The 13,627-nt window shown below is 46.6% G+C and overlaps 1 protein-coding gene across 1 annotated transcript in view; it reads left to right on the forward strand.

Annotated features, from left to right (window-relative positions):
- The first annotated feature begins 4,570 nt into the window (after nucleotides 1–4,570).
- KCNH3 (potassium voltage-gated channel subfamily H member 3) overlaps nucleotides 4,571–13,627 on the forward strand; it is an 83,259-nt gene continuing 74,202 nt past the window's right edge. Inside the window, exon 1 of the mRNA XM_058170315.1 lies at nucleotides 4,571–4,646. Coding sequence (XP_058026298.1) covers nucleotides 4,571–4,646 — 76 coding nt within the window. The remainder of the gene's footprint in view (nucleotides 4,647–13,627) is intronic.

Below are 13,627 nucleotides of genomic sequence, written 5' to 3' on the forward strand. Positions count from 1 at the left end.
CCCAGCCTTTGCTAACCAAAGAGTGAAGGGCTTTCCTGCTGAGTTAAACTACTGGCTCTGGAAGAGCAAAATAATAACAGTTATTGACACTGTTAATATACTCCTCCTTCTCCAATAGCTGAAAGTTCAGGAGAGACTTTACCAGGCAAATCTCCATTGGAGCTAAGAGCAATGGAGCGCTTTGGTCTTTCCACCAGAATCTGTATTAAAGTGTGTGGAGAAGGACGCTGGGCTCGAGTGTGGAACTGTTGGAAGAAACGTCCATCTGGGTTCAGTTCCAAGTGGGGAAAAAGACACTGGAAACATGGAGACTGCTTAATGGTGGTCAGGATCACATGGTTTGAGTTCCTGAACAGAAAAAAGGAATGAGATACTGAGCGTGCATTGGTTTTATGCCCTCTCTGAGCTTTGAACTTCCTGGGGCACAGGAAGAGTATCCTGATTGGTTGTCAGACTCCCAAAGGGTGGGGGTCTTAGCTAGCCTTGCTGGTTGATGTAATCTCCCCAGGTGCCATGTGGTGAGTTTCTGTTGCTAGATGGGTCCTATTGTGTTGCAGATGATGGTCCATTGACAAAGATGGGGTGGGATTGGGTTTCTGCCTCTGGTCCATTGACAAAGGTAGGGGTGGAGGCAGGACAGTGGGAGCTGCTTTGTCTTTAAAACATGTTTCTCCATTTCTCATCCAGGGAAATGTATTCTGCTTTTTTAATATTTCCTAAAATATTTCATTCTTCTAGGAGAGGGGGGGTGCTAACTTCCTACAGAACAAAACCTACATTCAATGGTGCTAATCCTAACCCAGCATCTGTTCAACAACCACATCAATATCAGTTCATGGCCACCTTCAAAATCCTAAATTCTGGTTCAAATTTTCCAGTACAAATTTAGACTGGCTAGGGGGAAAGCAGCTGTTTTACCGTCATCCTGGTTTAAAATGAAGTGCTGCTACTTCTGTTTTGGCCTCTTGTCTTCCTCATCATCAGCTCTGATAAAGGCAGGACCTATGTTATGTTTTTTTAAAAAATATTTCTATATTTATTTCTATATCAAATGTAGATGGCTGCCTATTTCACTAGAGGTGACTCTGGGTGCCATACAACAAAGGGATAAAACAATGAACATGTTAAAAAACTATCATTGTCACAAAGCACAAGTTACGTAAGAGATTAGATTGACAAGGAAGCCACCTCAAGATCTCACCAGACCTCTGGGACCCCTGCAAACTCTTGAAGCCTGCAAACCCTTTATCCGGAAAGTGGACAAAGCAGCAAAGTCCAAAAATTAGGCCAGCAATTTTAGCCATGAGATCTGCAGTTTACAGTCAGTCTCAAGATTACAAACTGAATATATTCATTAGCAACAGATTAAACTTCACATTCAGGAACAACGAATAAGGAGCTAACATTCCCCATTTTTTAAAGTTAACAAATCTCCAGTCTGCCTCCTGCTTCGCTGTGTGTCGTCCCCATGTTGAAATGGGGGGGGGAAATTATTTGCTTTTAAGGAAAATTAGGGTTAGGTGTAATTGGATTGATTCTGTTCTCCGTGTCTACCAAATATGAGTAGCTATGAATAGAAAGAGGGCAGAAGAGGCTTGAAAATGTCCTCCAGGGTTCGAGAGGCTGACAAACATACCACATTTTTTGGCCCTTTGCTTAACAGAAGCTTGTCACATTTCGGTTTACTAAGTGATGATGCATTTCCTGGCAGGAACGCAAGTGATGGGTAAGGTTTCAATTAATTGCTCTGTATGAAAGGCCCAGGGTATTATATGGCTATCTTAAAATCATGACACCCAATTTAAGCCTTTAGGTTTGTCAATAAACCCCATCAAAACCAACCTATTTTGGTGATCTGGCACTCCAAACACAGTATTTCTGGTAATTCTGTACAGAGACGTTGATCTGATTCATACACATAGTTATGCTGGGTTTGGGTTTGTTCACTTTGACAGGAGTTTACTCTTTTTGACTTGCTTGGCATTATTTGGGAGGCCAGTTTGGCTTATTCCTACCCAGTGGTGAAATCCAATTTTTTTTACTACTAGTTCTGTTGGCGTGGCTTGGTGGGCGTGGCAGGGGAAGGATACTGCAAAATCCCCATTCCCTCGCCACTCCTGGGGGAAAGATATTGCAAAATTTGCAGGTTCTCTGAACCAGGGGTCTCCAACCTTGGTCCCTTTAAGACTTGTGGACTTCAACTCCCAGAGTCCCTCAGTCAGCAAAGCTGGCTGAGGGACTCTGGAAGTTGAAGTCCACAAGTCTTAAAGAACCTCTGTCTCTGAAGAGACCCACAAGTCTTAAAGAGACTTCTGCTCTGAACTACTGACAATTTCCGCTACCGGTTCTCCGAACTACTTAAAATTTCCACTAGCAGTTCTCCAGAACCTGTCAGAACCTGCTGGATTTCACCCCTGTTCCTACCCCTTTTTAAAGAAGCTCAGGTCAGGCAATTTGAACCAAATCAAGATGAACCAATTAAAGTTTGCCTAACCCGGGTTAGAGTAATATCCCATCTCTGGAGTAGGTAAATTGGTGCTTCAGCTTTCAGCCACAACCATCACAAAAAACTGAGATTCCAGTCTCCAGTGTTGGCCTACAAAGAGTTTCTGGTAATCTTCCTTCATCATTATTCTAGCCATTGTTTATCCACTGCAGGAGGTTGAGCTTTCCTTTGCCAATACTTGCTGATGTCATCACTCCATCTTGTTTTAGGTCTCTTTTGTGGACGCTTTTTATCAAGTGGAATCTATGACTGCCTTAATCCACCGGCCATCACTTCCTCTTGTTATGTGACCGGCCCATTTCCATTTCAATTCTTTTACTCTTTTCATGGCATTATATATTTTCGTTTGTTCTCTAATCCAGAGGTCTCCAACCTTGGCAACTTGTGGACTTCAATTCCCAGCAAAGCTGGGTGAGGAATTCTGGAAGTTGAAGTCCACAAGTCTTAAAGTTGCCACGGTTGGAGACCCCTGCTCTAATCCATGTGGGGGGGGTGTCTTTCTATCTTGTGATACCAAGCATGTATCTTTCCAGCTTTTGTATCTATTGTGAGGGTCTATGGAGATTCTCAGTCATGCAGGTGATGGTTGCCCCAAAGGTGCTTTTTCAGGGAGGCAACTGCACTTTCTCTTTTTTCTTCTGAAGACCTTTAATTTGTCATCCAAGAAGCTTGTTCAGTTCTGACTAGATGGTGGGGAATGGATGACTGGATGGTCAATCCCCACCAGAGCCGAAGAAGCTTCTTGGATGAGAAACTAAAGGTCTTCAAAAGAAAAAAGAGAAGTCCGGTTGCCTCTTTGAAAAAGCACCTTTGAGGTATTGATTGTGAGGTGAGTGTCTGTGTTTCACTGACATACCTTAGAACAGGTAGCACGCGCTGATGGGAAAACTTCCTTACTCTGCATATATTGGCATTCAGTAGGTCAACCGTCTTCCTAAAACTACCTTGAAAGGGGAGTTTTGTACCTGCCGGCCCCCAATTTGGAGCTAGGAAACTTTTGCCCCACCGAGGAAACCCCGCCACGCAAACCACACCCAGCCAGTTATCCCCCCCCCCCCCGAGCGGCTTGTTTCTTTAAGGAAGAGCCGCCGGGTGTGTCCTCAGTAGCTATGGTAACTTTCAAGTTGAGGATGCTGGGTGCTGTTTCTGCCGCTGCTGCTGCTCCTCGGGGCGGCTGAAACCGCGGACGGCTGCTCCGGAGGCGAGCGCGGTAGCTCCCATACAAGAGGCGGGTAAAGGAGCCGCTCGCCGCCAAGTCGAGCAACTTTAGGCTCGGCGGCGCTTGCGAGAAGAGCTCGAGAAGGAGCGCGGCTCGGTTCGGCTCGGTTCGGCTCTGCAAAAGGCTGCGCCTGCGATGCCGCCCCGGGCGCTCGAAACTGGCTAGCGGCGCCCGTCCGTTCGGGATTCGCCGTCGGACATGCGAAGGCAGCCAGAGCAGATCGAGGCATCGAGCGACGCTGCCGCAAAGCCTTGGGACTTCCAGCCTGGACGCCGCTCTGGAGAGGGAAGCGGCTCTGCTGCCCCTGGCCGCCCAGGGGAATGGGGACCCTGCCTGAGCGGGAGGCGGCGGCGGCGGCGGGGGGCTCTTTCCAGTTAGGATCCAGAGGCGGCAGCCGCCCGGGCGTCCCCCTCTCGGCTTTCGGCCGGCCGTTTGCAAGGCTGAGCGAGTCACGTCGGACTTCGGGCCAGCCTAAACCAGGACTTGCCCTGCCGCCGCGCACCGGGGAAGCGGTGGCCGCTCGCCTTCGCTGCAGTCGGAGCTCTTCGGGGGTTCTTCCCCTCGCCTCTGCCTGACCTCGCGGTCTCTGCCGTCGCGGCTGCGGTCGCCTCCCGTCTGGGCGCCAGCGAGATTGGAGGAGGAGGAGGTGGTGGAGGCGGCCCCTGGAGCCTTTGCACGAACCCCCCCTCCCCCAGGCGCCCCTCTGGCAGCAGCGGGCGGAGAGAGCCCCGCTTCCCCCCTGGCCTGACTCCTGGAGAGGAAGCGAAGGGCCTCCCTTCTCCGATACCTCTGGTTTATTTTCCCCTCCAACTGGACGATGTCGATGTCCTTCAGCAAGTCTTAAAATGCCGGTAATGAGGGGCCTCCTGGCTCCCCAAAACACCTTCCTGGATACCATAGCAACCCGCTTTGATGGCACGCGTGAGTTGGCTTCCCACTCTTTTTTTTTTTTACTCTCCTCCTCCTCCTCCTCCTCCTCCTCTCCCCTTGTTGTCTGGTCTTCCATAAGGAAACTCGAGGGCTCACACTTCCAGGTGTTTCTCCCTGTCTTTCCTTCCTGTAAAAGATCTCTTCTTCCCTTCCTTTCTCTCAGCCCCATCCTCCTTCACCTTTGCTACCACAACCCTGAAGTGATGAAGTTGTACTTCTCAAGAAAGGCCGGGCTCTGTCCCTTTTGAGGAAGGAACCTTGTGTGACATCTGTCAGTTGACCTACTGCCCATGGCATGTGTGCACGTGCAATGGAGGCACCGATGGAGAGTTGAGAGATGGTGGCTCTCCAGAACAGGATATACATGCAACACACATATAGGTCGTGCACGGTTCTCTGATGATCTGGGGAATTTGTTCTAATGATCTCCTAAAGTGCAAAGGGTTCTTGAAGCCTTGAGAGTTTGATGTGGTTGAACTTTTGATCCTTTGCCATTCAGGTTGCCAGGGATAACTCCTCCAGCATACATCCATGGGGAATTTTGTCAGGTGGATCTTGTCAGGTGGATCTTGAAAGTCCCACCTTGCATGTCAAGGACTACAGCAACCTCAGCCTTGCATCTGGCCATCCAAGGGTTGCCATATCAAACAGATCCACACCCAGTCATTAATATAGAAGTATCTTTGAACCTGTATTGGACATCCTTGAAGGTGAAAATTGACCCAATGCATCATTTGTGTAAGCAAAACAAGTTCTTTCCAAATACAGATACCTTGCAGTAGTTCCCTCAAGGTCTGAAGCTTCAAGTTGGCTTCCTATTAGAGAATAAAATGTGTGGGTAATAGGATATATAGTATGGAGCTCTGATATCATGGAGGTACATTAGCAACATATAAACATGAGAACTAAGTGCCAGCAAATACAAGTACCTAAAAGATTAGGTATTACATGTAAAATGTGTGAAATGGGAAGTTGGTTAAAAGGGCATTGGGTATGGAAGGGCAATACTTTCAACCATGTTCCTGCCACATGATTTGCTTTATGAAGAATGATTTTGTTACCCTTATAAAATTGATCATATTTGTAGGTCAAGTTACTTAGACTGGCAGCTAGGTACCATTCTTTCTTTCTATATAGAAAGAATATAGAGGTGGGTGACAGATAATTTAATCCTAACTCACAAGTTGATCCTGAACCTAGTTCTCTCCAATCAAACTCTACCCACTAAGCCTTCTCCTTGATTCTCCAAATAATCTGCACAAATGTATTTGATTTTTATCATGACTTTATTACTTTATAAGTAACTCAAGGCACCAAACAGATCTAATATTCATTCCTTCCCTCTCCTATTTTCCCCACCACAATAATCCTGTGAAGTAGATTGAGTTGAGAGAGAGGGACTGGCTGGCTCAAAATTACCCTGCCAGTTTTCATGCCTAAGGCAGATATAGAACTCAGAGCCTCCTGGTTTCTAGGTCATTACTAGTTACTTTCAAGTAATTGTGCTGAAAATGAAGGAATCAACTGTTGTCTGATGCTTATGGAAGAATGGAGGCACTTTCTGGAAGACAGAGGTGCTATGTATATACGGGAAACAAGGATTATAATGCTCCTTACCTTTTTTTTTAATTGCTAATTTGGGGAGTAATTGGAAAGTAGGAGAGATGGATTTCATCATATCTTTCCCTCCTGCTCTACATGCCAAGATGAATCATCCTATCATGAGGAAAGAGAACCAAAGATACTTTAGCCGCACAATCTTTGAAGGAAACTTTTCAAAAAAATCAAAATTGGGGCTTCATTGGCTTTAAAAAGAGAGGGAAACAAATGCAACTTCGAATTAGTATCCAATGACAAGTCTATGGTTCATGTCCGTCATGGGAGACTGAAGCACTGAATGCATTTAACGTTGAAACCTATTACAAAATTATGACACAGTCTTCGTCATAGTTATCGTCTGTTGTAGCTAAGAAACCACAGGTCACTTACTGTCTGTGGAATTTGGGTCTCCAGTAAATTCCCCCTGCAACTTTTTAAAGAAAATGTTGGATAGCCATCTGTCTGAGATGGTGTAGGGTTTCCTGCCTGGGCAGGGGGTTGGACTAGAAGGCCTCCAAGGTCCCTTCCAACTCTGTTGTTATTATTATTATTATTAACTTGTACATCGCCATCAGGTCCTAAGGCTATTTAGTTAAGAAAAATCTGTCTGGTTCTCCCATGTCTCCCTCTTCATCTAGGCTGCGTGGTATTTTCCACACAAAAATACTTTCTGAGTAGGAATTGCATAATGGGTAAGGTGCTGCTATAGATAGTCTAATCAGCAAACATGTTTCTTGTTGGTTTATATGCGTTCGGATTTCATCTCTGTTTTTATCTCCCACATCTGCTTGTCATGCTTCTACTTCTATCTAAGCTGGTAGAAGCAAGGGGGCAGTCAACATTGGGGGGAGGGGGGAAGCTTTCCTGATCACACAGAAGCTGTATGCCCCCCCCAACCCATCCCCCCACTCCCAGACCTCGTCTCTGCCTAGCTTTCCTATAGAAGAGACAGGATTTTTTTTTTCCTGTGCCATCCAAATGAGAGAAAGACTGGAGGGAAAAAAACTTACAGCAAGTTGGAATCTTAGGTGTGTTTTTATTTGATCTGATTTCTCTTCAGAGCTCAAATGTTCAAAAGGGATCTGCTCCAAAAGCCTGAAAATAATCTCTTTTGGTAAAGATAGGGGCTTTACAAATCTAAGGACAGGGGCTATTCTGATTAGAGGGGGAGGGGATGTCTGCTAGACTCTTGAATAAGGAAAGAGGGGTTTTCCTTCTCCCTCCCGGTCTTCTTGCCTCATCTTATGCAGAAGTTTGTGTGGGTTGAGGTTTTTTTGGTTGAATGCAGTGGGCGGGGGTAGGGAGTCTGTTGAGTGTAGAGTTGCCTTATAGGTGAAAGGGACGACATATAAATTTAATAAATAATTTAAAAATAAAACGAGCCAAAGTTTAATCCTTTCAGAATTTAGAGCCTCTGGGTTTATTGTGCCTTAGGTGACCTGAGGATATCGTCTTGTGATCAAGCACCTCTGGTTTATTTAGCTGCTTGATTGTAATCTGAGTTCAGCGTCATCCACCCAAGGAAAGCCTTCCGAAGAGTTAGTGTATCACAGGGGTCGGCAACATTAAACACTCAAAGAGCCACAAAGGTCCTAACCGGAAGCCCCCATTCAGTTCTCAAGCCGACCAAAAGTCCGGTTCCCCTATCATAGTCTCCTCCTAGTACAGCATCCTTTTTCCTCTGCTGACCGGAAGTCTGGTTCCCCCACCATAGAGTCTCCTCCTAGCGCAGCATCCTTTTTCCTCTACCTGTCCTAACCGAAAGCCCTATCAATTGTGGAGCCGACCAGCAACAGGGAGCCACAACAGAGAGATGAAAGAGCCACATGCGGCTCCAGAGCTGCGGGTTGCTGACCTCTGGTGTATCAGCTTGCTTGTTGGTTGAATCCGTCTTGCATAACCCGGAGGAGGTGGATTTGGGTAACTAGGGATTTCCAGTAATCAAGTTTGCTTAATACAGATAGAGCAGTTGATCTGGCAGAATTAGTTGAACTTTACCGGGGGGTGGGTGGGTGGGGTATGTGTGTGGGTAAGTTTTTGAGTGACAGAACATCCTTTTTCAGGTTAGTGAATCTGGAACAGAGTGGACTTGGTATCATCAGGAGGGGAAGAAATGATGGTTCTCACTATATTTTCTTCAGTAGGAAAAGCAGTTTCCAAAATAGGTGTTCTGTCCCCCTCGCCTCAGTCCGAACAATGACTTAATTAGCCGGCACTATCAGTTTATTTATTTATTTATTTATTTATTATTCGAATTTATATACCGCCCTATCTCCCAAAGGACTCAGGGCGGTTCACAGGCATATAAAACATCAGTATACAAATTAAAATAATCCTTAAAAAACTTATTCTAACGCCCAGATAATTAAAAATAGAAATATAAATATAAAATATAAATATTAAAATCAATTTAAAACCCCTCTAAATTTAAAATCTAAGCCAGTCCTGCACAGATGAATAAATGTGTCTTGAGCTCGCGACGGAAGGTTCGAAGGTCAGGAAGTTGACGGAGTCCTGGGGGGAGTTCGTTCCAGAGGGTGGGAGCCCCCACAGAGAAGGCCCTTCCTGGGCGCCGCCAAACGACACTGCCTAGCTGACGGCACCCTGAGGAGTCCCTCTCTGTGAGAGCGCACGGGTCGGTGAGAGGTATCTGGTCGCAGTAGGCGGTCCCGTGAATAACCCGGCCCTATGCCATGGGCGCTTTAAAGGTGGTCACCAAAACCTTGAAGCGCACCGGAAGGCCACAGGTAGCCAGTGCAGCCTGCGCAGGATGGGTGTTATCACGGGAGCCACGAGGTGCTCCCTCTATCACCCGCGCAGCCGCATTCTGGACTAACTGCAGCCTCCGGATGCCCTTCAAGGGAAGCCCCATGTAGAGAGCGTTGCAGTAATTGTAGTTCTGGCAGCAAACTAGCGAGCATCTACCAAATGTCTCTGTTATCTCTGTTGCTGAGTCAACCAGGAACAAACAGTACTTCAGCTCTAGTTAAGCAGTTGATTCGCTTGCTACAAAGAGGTATAGCAGCCCTTACTGCTTTTATATCCTGTGGGGTGTGGCTCCATGACTCAGCACTTCCTAGGCCTGCCCCACCCCTGCTTCTGTAGTACCCTCCTCTCCTGCCTATGAAACCTAGGGTCCAGCCAGGCCTGATTGCCATCAGCTGGGTCTGGAGGCATGGCCTGTGTGTGGGGGGGGAGAGTCAGGGGGCGGGGGCCTCGTTATCTCCTCCACCTGGCCTGCCTCTGGCTCCTGGAGCTGAGCCAGGGAAGCCGGTGCTCCAGAGGTAAGTCCTGATGGCCCTTCCCCCTCACTTTCCAAGTCACTTTCTGGCAGGGGGCCCGGCTCGGGGGGCGCAGACACAACAATAGGCCTGTTTGGATAAATATTGTTCATTCCCATAAAATATATGCAGTGGAACTTCCCAGAGCCATCTTTGCTGGAAAGTTGGAATTCTGGGAACTGAAAAGCCAATACACATAGAAAGTGCCAGAATGGTTTAGTTTTAGTTTAGTTTTAGTTTTATTAAATTTTTATACCGCCCTTCTCCCAAAGGACTCAGGGCGGTGTACAGCCTTATTTAAAACACATAAATACACATAAATTTTAAATTGGGGTTTTATTAACATTTTTTAAATATTTTAAATTTTAAATTTAATTTTAATTATCAGCCGTTCTCGTAATTTGCTATGTTTAAATTTGTTTTTAACTGTACATATCTTGTGCTTTATTTCTGGCTGTCCCCCCCCCTGAGTCCTTCGGGCGAAGGGCGGTATAAAAATTTAATAAATAAATAAATAAATAAATAAATCCCAGATTTAAAATACATTTAAAACGAAATATTAAACAGGCCAAATTGACTAAAACGGTCCAACCCAATATAAACCTTTAAAATTTAAAAATCTAAGCCAGTCCTGCACAGATGAATAAATGTGTCTTGAGCTCATGACGGAAGGTTCAAGGTCAGGAAGTTGACGGAGTCCTGGGGAGTTCGCTCCAGAGGGTGGGAGCCCCACAGAGAAGGCCCTTCCCCTGGGCGTCGCCAAACGACACTGCCTAGCTGACGGCACCCTGAGGAGTCCCTCTCTGTGAGAGCGCACGGGTCGGTGAGAGGTATCTGGTCGCAGTAGGCGGTCCCGTAGATAACCCGGCCCTATGCCATGGAGCGCTTTAAAGGTGGTCACCAAAACCTTGAAGCGCACCCGGAAGGCCACAGGTAGCCAGTGCAGCCTGCGCAGGATGGGTGTTATGCGGGAGCCACGAGGTGCTCCCTCTATCACCCGCGCAGCCGCATTCTGGACTAACTGCAGCCTCCGGATGCCCTTCAAGGGAAGCCCCATGTAGAGAGCGTTGCAGTAATTGTAGTTCTGGCAGCAAACTAGCGAGCATCTACCAAATGTCTCTGTTATCTCTGTTGCTGAGTCAACCAGGAACAAACAGTACTTCAGCTCTAGTTAAGCAGTTGATTCGCTTGCTACAAAGAGGTATAGCAGCCCTTACTGCTTTTATATCCTGTGGGGTGTGGCTCCATGACTCAGCACTTCCTAGGCCTGCCCCACCCCTGCTTCTGTAGTACCCTCCTCTCCTGCCTATGAAACCTAGGGTCCAGCCAGGCCTGATTGCCATCAGCTGGGTCTGGAGGCATGGCCTGTGTGTGGGGGGGAAGAGTCAGGGGACGGAGGCCTCGTTATCTCCTCCACCTGGCCTGCCTCTGGCTCCTGGAGCTGAGCCAGGGAAGCCGGTGCTCCAGAGGTAAGTCCTGATGGCCCTTCCCCCTCACTTTCCAAGTCACTTTCTGGCAGGGGGCCCGGCTCGGGGGGCGCAGACACAACAATAGGCCTGTTTGGATAAATATTGTTCATTCCCATAAAATATATGCAGTGGAACTTCCCAGAGCCATCTTTGCTGGAAAGTTGGAATTCTGGGAACTGAAAAGCCAATACACATAGAAAGTGCCAGAATGGTTTAGTTTTAGTTTAGTTTTAGTTTTATTAAATTTTTATACCGCCCTTCTCCCAAAGGACTCAGGGCGGTGTACAGCCTTATTTAAAACACATAAATACACATAAATTTTAAATTGGGGTTTTATTAACATTTTTTAAATATTTTAAATTTTAAATTTAATTTTAATTATCAGCCGTTCTCGTAATTTGCTATGTTTAAATTTGTTTTTAACTGTACATATCTTGTGCTTTATTTCTGGCTGTACACCGCCCTGAGTCCTTCGGGCGAAGGGCGGTATAAAAATTTAATAAATAAATAAATAAATAAATAAATCCCAGATTTAAAATACATTTAAAACGAAATATTAAACAGGCCAAATTGACTAAAACGGTCCAACCCAATATAAACCTTTAAAATTTAAAATTATAAATAAATTAATACATTAAAATTAAATTAAAATTAAATTAAAATTAAATTAAAATACTTAGGCTAGTCCCGCCCGGTTAAAAAATAGAGTCTTCAGTTCCCATTTGAAGGTTCGGAGGTCAGGAAGTTGACGCAGCCCTGGAGATAACTCATTCCATAGGGTCGGTGCTGCCACAGAGAAGGCTCTCCCCCTGGGGGCCACCAGCCGTCACTGTTTGGCTGATGGCACCCGGAGCAGGCCCACTCTGTGGGAGCGCACAGGTCGTTGGGAGGCTATCAGTGGCAGAAGGCGGTCTCGTAAATAGCCAGGTCCTAAGCCATGGAGCGCTTTAAAGGTGAGAACTAACACCTTGAATTGCACCTGGAAGGCTACCGGCAGCCAGTGCAGGCCACGTAGGATAGGTGTTATATGGGAGCAATGTGGTGCTCCCACTATTACCCGCGCAGCCGCATTCTGGACTAGCTGGAGCCTCCCGGTGCTGTTCAAGGGGAGCCCCATGTAGAGAGCATTGCAATAGTCCAAGCGAGAGGTAACGAGAGCGTGAGTGACCGTGCGTAAAGAGTCCCGGTCAAGAAAGGGGCGCAACTGGCGCATCAGGCGAACCTGATAAAATGCTCCCCTGGCGACGGCCGTCAAGTTTTCCTCTAGGGACAGCCGATCGTCCAGGAGAATGCCCAAGTTGCGCACCCTTCCCCTGGGGGTCAGAACTTTACCCCCCACAGTCAGCGAAGGCGTAAGCTGACTGTACTGGGACGCCGGAACCCACAGCCACTCTGTCTTGGTGGGATTGAGCTGGAGCCTGTTCCTCCCCATCCAGACCCGCACAGCCTCAAGACACCGGTCCATCACCTCGACAGCTTCGCTGGGGTGGTTCGGGGTGGAAATGTACAGCTGAGTATCATCAGCGTACAGATGATAATCCACCCCGAAACCACGGATAACCTCACCCAACGGCTTCATATAGATGTTGAACAGGAGAGGCGAGAGAACCGACCCCTGAGGCACCCCACAAGTGAGGCACTTAGAGGTTGATCTCCGCCCCCCTGCCAACACCGTCTGCGAACGGTCAGAGAGATAGGATGAGAACCACCAATAAAGGTACCTCCCACCACCAATCCCCACAACAGTCGCAGCAGGATGCCATTGTCGACGGTATCAAAAGCCGCCGAGAGATCTAACAGGACCAGGACAGAGGAGCAACCCCTGTCCCGAGCCCTCCAGAGGTCATCCACCAACGCGACCAAAGCCGTCTCGGTGCTGAAGCCGGACTGGAACGGGTCTAATGGGTTTTCAGTGTCATTGTAACTTTGAACAGTCACGAAATGAACTGTTGTAAGTTGAGGACTACCTGTATTCCATTTCCTCTGCATTTAACAGTGTCGGTTACTAAGCGATGCTGGTTTGAATTTCTTAAAATATAGCATAAGCAGAAACTAATGTGCATGTGTTTTCCATAGCCATCATGTTGCAAGGAGCAAGGAGCTAACCAGAAACTACAACATTGGCTTCATAAAAAGACATATTTGGAAATATTTTCTCCTGACAATGTATGTCAGGGATTCCCAACCGGGGATTACAGGAGGATATTCCAGGGTGTGTGAAAACCTGGGTTTAGAAGGTTCAAAATTATAGTATATATGCATAATTATATGCATATAATTGGGGACATGATAGCTCGGTGGCTAATACGCTTATAATTAGAAAAATATATTATAGTCAAAATGCTGAAAACATTTTCAAACAATAAAAACAACTAGAAATAGTTGAAGGCAGTCCTGTAATAATTGGATCCCAACTTTGTTTTTTGGTTTTTTTTGCAAAGCAGAGAATCCACATTTTTCAGCCCTTAGGTGCATAGGGAATCTAGGGGTGCTCATGATCTTGCTGTCATCAAATGTGCATCCAGTCACAAAACACTCATCATCAAGTGGGATGGACTTTCAAAAAAGAGCAGTCTGGTTTCCCTCTTATTGTCTAAAAATGTCTTTGGCACAGACATATGCC

The sequence above is a fragment of the Ahaetulla prasina genome, chromosome 2 (genome assembly GCF_028640845.1).
Source record: "Ahaetulla prasina isolate Xishuangbanna chromosome 2, ASM2864084v1, whole genome shotgun sequence".
Classification (NCBI taxonomy): Eukaryota; Metazoa; Chordata; class Lepidosauria; order Squamata; family Colubridae; genus Ahaetulla; species Ahaetulla prasina.